A 9,353-nucleotide genomic window follows, 5' to 3' on the forward strand; every position below is an offset into this window, starting at 1 on the left:
AAAGTGGTGCAGGAAAGCCCTGTGTGTCTCTCCCCACCCACAATTAGATCACTTCTCCAAGGGGCTTCCTATCTGTTAGGTGAGTACAGAAAGAGCTTGGACTCTATTCAACTGCTCCTTTTCCCACTGTCTAATGTGCAAGAAGCACTGCGAAGATACACTGATCATATCCCTCACTGCTTAAATGTTAGCTTTCCAACAGTGCAATCCTATAAATGCTCACCCATATGTTCAGTGCTTCCTCCCCCCTAAAAAAATATATGTTTAGGGGTACTCTCATTTTGACTCAAGAAAATCACCATTTTATAGTTCAAAATGGAAAAATAAGTACAGTAAATGTACAAAAGTACAAAGATTCACAAAACGTTTAGGGGTATGTGTACCCCTGCGTACCCCCCCCCCGAAAAAGCACTACATATGTTTACATTATTTCCAGGTAAGTAAGCATAGGATTGAAAGTTTCATCTCATAACTAGCTAGCTATCCAGCATATACATTAATATATTTATATGTGCACATGTGCTTACATGGCTGTGTATGCAAGTAGCTTCTTCCATTCTCTGCCCTCATGCCCCTAAATTCTATTCAGCACAAAAAGAAAACCCTATTTGTCATGCAGTACAGAACAAATTTTCCTTCAACTAGGACTATGCTCCCTTTCCCCCTTTCCTTGTGAGTGGCAAAATCATCCCTGGTATGTATGGTTACATAGAATCATAGAATCATAGAGTTGGAAGACACCACAAGGGCCATCCAGTCCAACCCCCTGCCAAGCAGGAAACACCATCAAAGCATTCCTGACAGATGGCTGTCAAGCCTCTTCACAGCATTGCAGTGGGTCTGACTTCACTTTACACCCAAGAAGTATAGCAAGGCAGGAAACTATACAGTTCCATTCATTTCTGTGTTCTGCTCAACATCTATAGCACTTCCTATGGTATGTAACAGTTTAACAGAAGCTATTGCAATCCTTTGCAAATGTTGAATAGCAGTGCATCATTACCCAGGTGTCACTATTTCTGTAACCCATATCTGTGAGGAGAGCAAACAATTTCTCATGCTCTGATTGTGTAACACAACTGTTTTCTGGATGCAACAACCTCCAAGTATGGTGAACATTTTGTTGCTATGTTCAAACACTGTGCAAATTAATTAACCCGTCTAATATGGGCTGTTAATGGCTGTTTGGAATGTTGAAGTAATAGCTCTTTGTATTTTGTTGGAATTTGCTGACACAAAACTATCAGCACCAACATTTTTTCCCCAATTAAAGCTCATCAAAATTACAGTCATACCTCTGGTTATGATCGCTGCGGGTTGCGTTTGTCACGGGATATGAACACGCTGAACCCAGAAGTACTGGAACAGGTTCCTCCCGGGTTCAGCACTTCACGCATGCGCAGAAGTGCCGAATCGCGCCGCGCACATGCACAGACGTGGCGCTTCATGTTGCGTTCTGCTCATGTTGCGAACGGGGCTCCGGAACGGATCCCGTTCGCAACCAGAGGTACCACTGTATATTGCTGAATTTAAACTGAGGGAGACTGTATTAACAATAGAGCTGGGGGTAGAGACTTCAGTTTTGACTCTTTTAAGTTTGAGGATCTCTTCAAATCCAAAGAAAGCTTGAATACCAAATGTTTTCAGATGAACACACTAGTTCTAGTCATCTATGAGGACTTCTATATTTACAGGATTTCTCCATTGCTTTGCCTGATCCAAGCTGCCTACAGTAAAAATGGGTCATTAGTAATTACACATCACTGGTAAGAAGGCAACATGGCACGCAAGGGAGCTCTCAAAAACAAGTACTAAAAATTAAATCCCCCTTTTCATATTCTTTGTAAAGTAATATATAATTGGACAAATTATTGTCAAAGCTTCCTGCAGGGATGCTTATCTTCTTTTATTTCTCTAAAGTTCACAGAGGAATTCTCAGGGTATATAAAATAGTCCAGCTATTAGGCAGAAATATAATGACTCTTTTACTGTTTTGCTTCTATGAAAACTATATCTTGTGGGAGAAAATGCCACAGTTTAACTTTGTGCTGTGTGAAGAAGTACTTTGCTTTGTCTGTCCCTAATATTGCAACATTCTGCTTCATCGGATGGCCCCTAGTCCTTGTGTTAAGAGGGAGGGAGAGGGCATGTCAGAAGCCTTTCTCACATGGTCAATGAACATGTGGAGATGAAGCAGGATCATGCCCACTGTGCATGCCCCGGACCTTCATACATTGACTGTGCCTGTGTCCACAGAGCGTACACACATACAGAGTAACAACTCTGCCACTAGGAATTAAGGTAGTAACAACTGGCCAATTGTATCCACCAGTTAAGAAATAACAAAATTACCACCCTAAACGAAGTTGGGAAATGCCATTGAAATCAATGTGCCTGCTCAAGCGTTTAGCTGCAGTTATTCACCTTAACTGGAATGAAAATAAACCATAAATCTCCAATGGACTCCGAACATTGTTACATAATTTAAAAACAGCTGTTGTAACGGGATGCTAGACAACCTCTTACTACTTATTTAAAAAAAAAAAGAGGTTGAGAGCTGGGAAATGGGTCTTCTACTTGCACTTGCAACTGGTGATTATTGGTACGTTATGCTGGCTTTTTATATTCCTATTTCTCACAGTGCACATTTTAAAACCTTTTGGAAAAGTATGAATCATTTTTTAAACAAAGTAAGTTGGATGCTTGAAAAACCAGGGAGGTGGACCATATTCTATTTAATTATGTAAACAAACAGAAAACCAAGCATAGCTACTTCGCTTTGTGTCGGAAAGCAGAGCCACATGTAAATTGAGATTTACATATATGTCTTTCTGTTGAATTCTCCAAAGAAGCTCATGCACATCGTGGAAAGCTTGTAAAGCAGAGGTGGCAGACTGTCTTCACAACATTGGGAAGGTATGTGAGATGAATACCAATCATCTGCCTGCAGGTTGCTTTCTGTGCAAAGCATTTACTCACACAGAAGTGGTTGTTCCGAGGAAAACCATTTCTATAATTATGACCAGTTACCGAATCCATTAACTGTTCCCGTAACGAAGTGTATTACGTACTCATGTCAGAGTTCTAAGCCTTAAAAAAAAAAAAAAAATGGTAGTGCTTATTTATTTCTTGTGTCATTTTGCTGTATAGAGCTAGACTGACCATTAGGCAGAGTGAGGAAACCATGTCAGGCTACAGATGCTAGGGGGCAGCCCATTTCCTCAACTGTTCCTCCTGAGCCTCTGCCACATGGGTAGGCAAACTAAGGCCCAGGGGCCAGATCTGGCCCTATCGCCTTCTAAATCTGGCCCGCAGACAGTCTGGGAATCAGTGTGTTTTTACATGAGTAGAATGTGCCCTTTTATTTAAAATGCATCTCTGGGTTATTTGTGGGGCATAGGAATTCGTTCATTCCCCCCCAAAAAATATAATCCAGCCCCCCACAAGGTCTGAGGGACAGTGGACTGGCCCCCTGCTGAAAAAAATTGCTGACCCCATCTGTTGCTGATCCCATCTGTTGATACCCCAAAACCTGTTCAAAGAAGTTCAGCAAAGGGCACCCACAATGATGAAGGGGCTTGAGCAACTTCACTATAAGGGAGGGTTTGGAACCTTTTAGGTCACATGGCAGAAGTTTGTAAGATTATGCCTAGCATGGAGAAAGTAGACAAGAGAAAAGTATTTCTCCCTCTTTCATAGTACCAGGACTCATGGACATCCAATGGAGCTAAGTGTTGGAAGATTCAGGACAAATAAAAGAAAATACTTCTTCGCACTTGTGCATAGGTAAACTGTGGAAATCACTCCCACAGAAGGCAGGGATGACCAGCAACTTGGATAGCTTTGAAAGAGGATTAGACAAATTCAGGAAAGAAAAGGCTACCAGCCACAATGGCCATGTTTTACCTGCACTGAATACCAGTTGCTGGGAATCACAGGTGGGCAGAAAGAAACCAAACCAGTGCAGGCCTGGTGATTACAGCAACTCTTCCCAGTGGATCTTGCCCCAATGAGGCAGTTGTGAGGACTGAAGGTCCTTCCCACCGCTCCCTAAGGTTCTTCTTGCCTCTCTTTGCTCTGCCCTCTTCATTTCTCTGTGTGTTCTGGGAGACCAGGGAGGGAGGGGAGCTAGTCACAGCAGGAAGGGGAGATTCCCTGGCTTCTTCGGCAGCCTGCCTCATCTCTGCCTCTTGACCCCTCTCTGCTTCTGCCTCAGAATCTGAACAGCTCTTTGCCACAGCCTCTTCCTTCTCACTAAACCCTGTTGCCTCTTCAGCTTCTGACACCTCCTCCCCCCAGTCTGTTCTCTCTTCTCCCTCTGACCATGCATCATCATCCCACCACCAATCTCCTGGCTCTGAGCCTTCTTCCCTTGCGGGGTCCCTTGAGGGGGTCCCCAGCTGGTGCCTCCCACCACTCCTTTGCATCCAGCCAATCCATTACATTTCCCTCTTATAATGCATTTGCTTATGTTACTTCCACTACTACATGCATCTATATGCCTGTTTTACCTTAGCAGATGCATTTTTGTACACATTACGCCCCACATTGCAAAATTCAGAGAGGTGTGAATTTTGAAGGATAGCCATGTTTTGGTTCGCATATTGTTTTTTGAAATTTGTGAAATGGGGTAAACTCACATTTCAGTGTGACCTGAATCAAATCCCTCCCCTATGCCCAGTGGTACCCTCTCCCTCACACGTAACAGGTAGAGAGAAATACTTCTGCTTACTTTCAGCTGCACCAAATGCACATCCACATGCTTGCTGTCCGAGTCCTGCTGCACCGAGTAAGTCAGATCCCTGACCCTTTCTGATGTCATCCGCAGCCATGTCTCAATCTCAGGCAAGTGGAGAACGATTTTCCAGTCAGCTCCCGTGTGAAGTGGAGGAGGCTTTTCATACTGTTGCCCGGAATCAAGATCTTTTATGGCATCTTCTCTGCCATCTTGCTCTGTGGTGGGAGTCATGTTAATGACCATGGGAGATGCATCTGCAGCTACAGAATCCAGTTCCTGAGACATGATGGGAGAAAGTGCTACTTCCATGGCTAACATCGGGAACTCTAGACCATAATTCTTCCTGCTGTGTATACAAAAGAGAAGAAAGGCAACTGTTTTAAAAGCAAGAGCTTGGGTTAAAAGTGTTCTGCCCACTCCACCCCTAATGCACATCAGTTTGGATTGCTAATAATTTATCCCTGTTATCTGCTTAAGCACAGGAAGGGTTCCACCTTAGCCTCAAAAGCATGAAAAGTAGCCCATGTGCACCCTAAGCTAAAAAATTAAATTAAATTAAATTTAAATTCTGCAGAATGACAACCCGAATTCAACTCTGAGGATAGCTGCAATCTGCATGAACCTTGCAAATTAAGTAGGTTTCCATAATTTATTTTGCTTCTGTTGGTTGTGAGTTGGCATAAGAATTTATAGACAGCAATACAGCCTCTGACCACTAGAAATTCCCATTAGCACCCCACCCTCCAGTTTCTGATATTACATACATTTTCAAGCACCTTTTCCTTGCCAAAAGACACATAAACTTGCAAGGGATGTGTAGAGTTAATGAAAACGGAGGTTTTATTAAAACTTGAACATAAGTTGAGTTACCAACAGCATGCAAGGCTGGCTTTGGAAAATAAAAGTGAAAGAATAAAAAAACCCAAGAGTATAATGGGATGGGAAATGGCTGCTAGTCTGATAGCAAAAAAGGGGGGGAACACCCCCTCTGGTACTGCCATTGCTAAAGGTGATCACCAACCCTGCAGAAGCTTTGGAGAATTTCTTTTCCCTTTTGAAGAAATTCGATTAAATGGACCCCAATTTCTCTGCCCACCAATGCAGTGGGGAATTTTATGGGGCCATTTGCACACAGCTCCAGTGATAGCTATAGATAAAGGTCATACAGATTACTCTCCCCTCTTCTCCCCAGTCGAAGACAGCAGTGCAATATCCAGTCGACACATAAATGTTTGGGACTGAGGGTTGAATAGCCTTGCTGTGATGGGCAATGCTTCTATCTGGTCCTTTAAAGAAATAATCAGTGTAGTTTTATGCTTCAGCAGTGGAAAGCAGGGGAGGGGGGCCTCCAAAGCACTAAATAAATTCATAGCAAACAGAAATAGCATGTCAGGGTTCTGCTAAGAGAGACAATAGCCTTGTTTCATCCAATAGCCTTGCTTATCACTTATATTAAAGGTTAGATGCCTGAGCACCTCTATGCTGCAATGAACACTTTATAGCCATAATAAATACATAAATAGCAATAATCACAAACACTTTTTTTAAAAAATCTCACAAAAGCATGGGTGTATATGTTGCATTGCTTATCCTCATGACCATCACTGATACTGCTTTCTTTGACATGTGGGCAACCACATTTTGGCAATGTGTACCATTTGTGGAGGAAGAAGTTAGGTTTTTTAAAAATAGTCTGCATCATGCTAGGCAAAAAAATCAACACTGCAACAGAAGCTGAACCTCAAGGAAAGGAAACATGCAACAATCAGGCAGCAAACATCTGCACTTTTTATCCCGCTAAAAACTGCTAATCTAGAAAGGTTTAACATGTTCCTAATGTAGTAATGCAACACCTCCCAACACAAAACACTGGCTGTGTGTGTGTGTGTGTGTGTGTGTACTTTATGGTTGCAATATTAAACACACTTTCTTAGGAGTAACTCCCATTGGATTCAGTGGGACTTACTTCTGTGTAAATGTACATAGGATTGAAATATAAGGCTGCAGTCCTAAGCACATGCATCTACTCCAAGAAAGTTTCATTGAACATACTCAGGGCTTACTTACAAGGAAACACGTCTAGGATTGTGTTGCAGAAGTGATTCTGACAAATATGCCATTAATGTCCCACTGATGGTGACAATAGTGGCCAACAGTCCCAACTGAGTGTCATAATTGCATGGTGCCATTTTGTAATTTGAGAAAACCTTCCCCACTTGGGAACAAAGAAACACACCTATCTTAACTATTATTTGAACCCAGTCTTAACTGTGCCATTTCAATGAATTTTATGAATTTTATTACGATTTCTAAACTATTCTCAGCAGTATTACATTCTGAAGGGTGGATTCTGATTAGGCCCACAAAATTTATCATTGCCAATCTGAGCATCGCTCACAGGCAAACTAATTAATCCCTACTGATCAATATCTAGTACAACCCCAGGAAGCACAACACACAGCACTTGCCCAGTGGTTGTTGTATATAACAGTGTTTTTCAACCACTGTTCCGTGGCACACTAGTGTGCCGCGAGATGTTGCCTGGTGTGCCGTGGGAAAAAATTGTTTATTTGATTCCTATTCAAGAGAATTACTTTATATATAGTCAATATAGGCACAGAGTTAATTTTTTAAACATTTTCTAATGGTAGTGTGCCTCGTGATTTTTTTCATGAAACAAGTGTGCCTTTGCCCAAAAAAGGTTGAAAAACACTGGTATATAAAACTGACTCCTTGTGAAACTCTCTAAGCTGATCTCTCTCTCTCTCTCTCTCTCCCTCTCTCTCTCTCTCTCTCTCTCTCTCTCTCTCCCCCCCCCCCACCCTCCTCTCTCTGTGTACCGTATGTGTGTTTCAACAAGGAAAATAACACTTAACCACTAACATACACATTTAGAGCATGTTTCTGTATAAACACATTAAGGAAACCTCTCCTGGGTTGAAAAGAGAATGTTGGAGGAAGATATTCTGGTGACTCTCATTGGCATGAGTAACTGCTGGCCTGCTTCCTCTCATTGCACTCTTGAGTCTGCACAGCACTTCTCCAGCACTGCAGATACTACCGCTGTCATACTGGCAGCTATTAAAATTAAGACAAATCCTTTCTCCTACTACCCATAACAAAGTCACCGTGAATCACTGCCAGTTACTACATATTCTCTCTCTCTCTCTCTCTCTCTCTCTCTCTCTCACACACACACACACACACACACACACACGAAGGTTGAAACTCTATCACATTTCCACAGTCAAATTTCTTACAAACATAATCAAAACATCTCAGGCCGGAGCTTTCCAGCCCTTCCCTCCCCGTTCCATAAAAGCTCACACTTGCTTGTGGCATGTAGAAATCACTGAATAATTGCACCTAATTCACTACATGGTTTCCCAGAAGAACAAAAAGCTGCCCTAATCCAGCTCCCTAGATACAAAAGGAAAGCAAAGATCTCACACACATTCCCAAGAGAAATGGCATCATCAGGCAGTGTCCTCCCCGGGTTGTCATTCTTCCTACTAATCTAGGAACGCCAGGCTCCTCCTCCCCGTCATTCTCTTCGTCCACTAGCATTCTGCTTGGCAGAGCAAGGCAACTGTCATGTCATCTCTACACCAACCTATAAACCAGGCAGGCAAGATAGCCGAAACAAAATGAGCTTGATGCACGTGGCAAAGGGGGGGGGAGACAGGGTACTTGCTGAGAGCGTTATTGCTCTGATGAAGCCAGAAAAGTAGCTAAAATGCCACCACAGGGTTTAAAGAAAGGGTTAACAAATCCAGCTAGGAAATTTTTAGTCTGAGCTAGAGAGTGTTTTGGTCAAGGCTACAGACTGTTCCAGCTGCTATACGCCCTAATAAACTAAGTGACCACTCAACAGGATAATTCAGCCGTTTCTGGTATTCTCCTAATGCACTATTATCTCCTGCAGCTAAATGGATTTAAGGATCCATATTGCTCTGCTGAGAGCCTGCGTTTCCAGAGTCAGAACTCTGCCGACTGATTCACCATTTGTCTGACTCAGTAACAAGGCATTTCCGCGTTATCACTTGCAACTGCATGATAAGGCTGCATTGGAAGTGAATTATACATGATATAAATACATGGCACCTTTAACAAAACAGTTAGAGGTGTGATATAACCAGTGCAAAAAGAAAAGAAAAAGAAAAATAATAAAAAGAAAAAGTGAGCATTTCTTAGGGTTGCCATATGTCCCAAATTTCCTGGACATACCTGGAACACTGCAGTTGGAAGCAGCGTCCAGGCGAAAATGTCCAGGAACCCATTTCGGCAGTGTTGTTTTTGCCGATTTAAAGAAAGCTCAAAACATGGCAACCCTACATTTCTCCTTCTACATCTTAGAGGACATATAAGCTTGGCAGTGCATTTTTATACCTGCATTTTAGATCTTCATAATCTATCATATATTTAGTTGTGCATAAGATGGTCACAATCCAATCCGTGAGTCTCTGGAATCAGAAGTATTGAATTAAAGGATTACAGCAAAGCAACCTGCCACAGCTGTTCCATGCTGGCCTATTTGCCTACCGAGCTGACCTGGAACATTGGCAGTGCCTGAATCCCCACACAACATGGGCACACCACAAATACAATGAAAGAA

General features: G+C 42.4%; 1 protein-coding gene across 1 annotated transcript in view; it reads right to left on the minus strand.

Moving 5' to 3' along the window:
- LOC117043806 (A-kinase anchor protein 6-like) overlaps nucleotides 1-8,269 on the minus strand; it is a 200,981-nt gene extending 192,712 nt beyond the window's left edge. The window contains exons 1-2 of the mRNA XM_033143891.1: nucleotides 8,193-8,269; nucleotides 4,733-5,084 (exon numbers count right to left, since the gene is read on the minus strand). Of these exons, the coding sequence (XP_032999782.1) occupies nucleotides 4,733-5,084; nucleotides 8,193-8,242 (402 nt within the window). The 5' untranslated portion in view covers nucleotides 8,243-8,269. The remainder of the gene's footprint in view (nucleotides 1-4,732; nucleotides 5,085-8,192) is intronic.
- Between the last annotated feature and the right edge of the window lie 1,084 nt (nucleotides 8,270-9,353).

Source organism: Lacerta agilis, chromosome 1, assembly GCF_009819535.1.
Source record: "Lacerta agilis isolate rLacAgi1 chromosome 1, rLacAgi1.pri, whole genome shotgun sequence".
In the NCBI taxonomy this organism is placed as follows: domain Eukaryota; kingdom Metazoa; phylum Chordata; class Lepidosauria; order Squamata; family Lacertidae; genus Lacerta; species Lacerta agilis.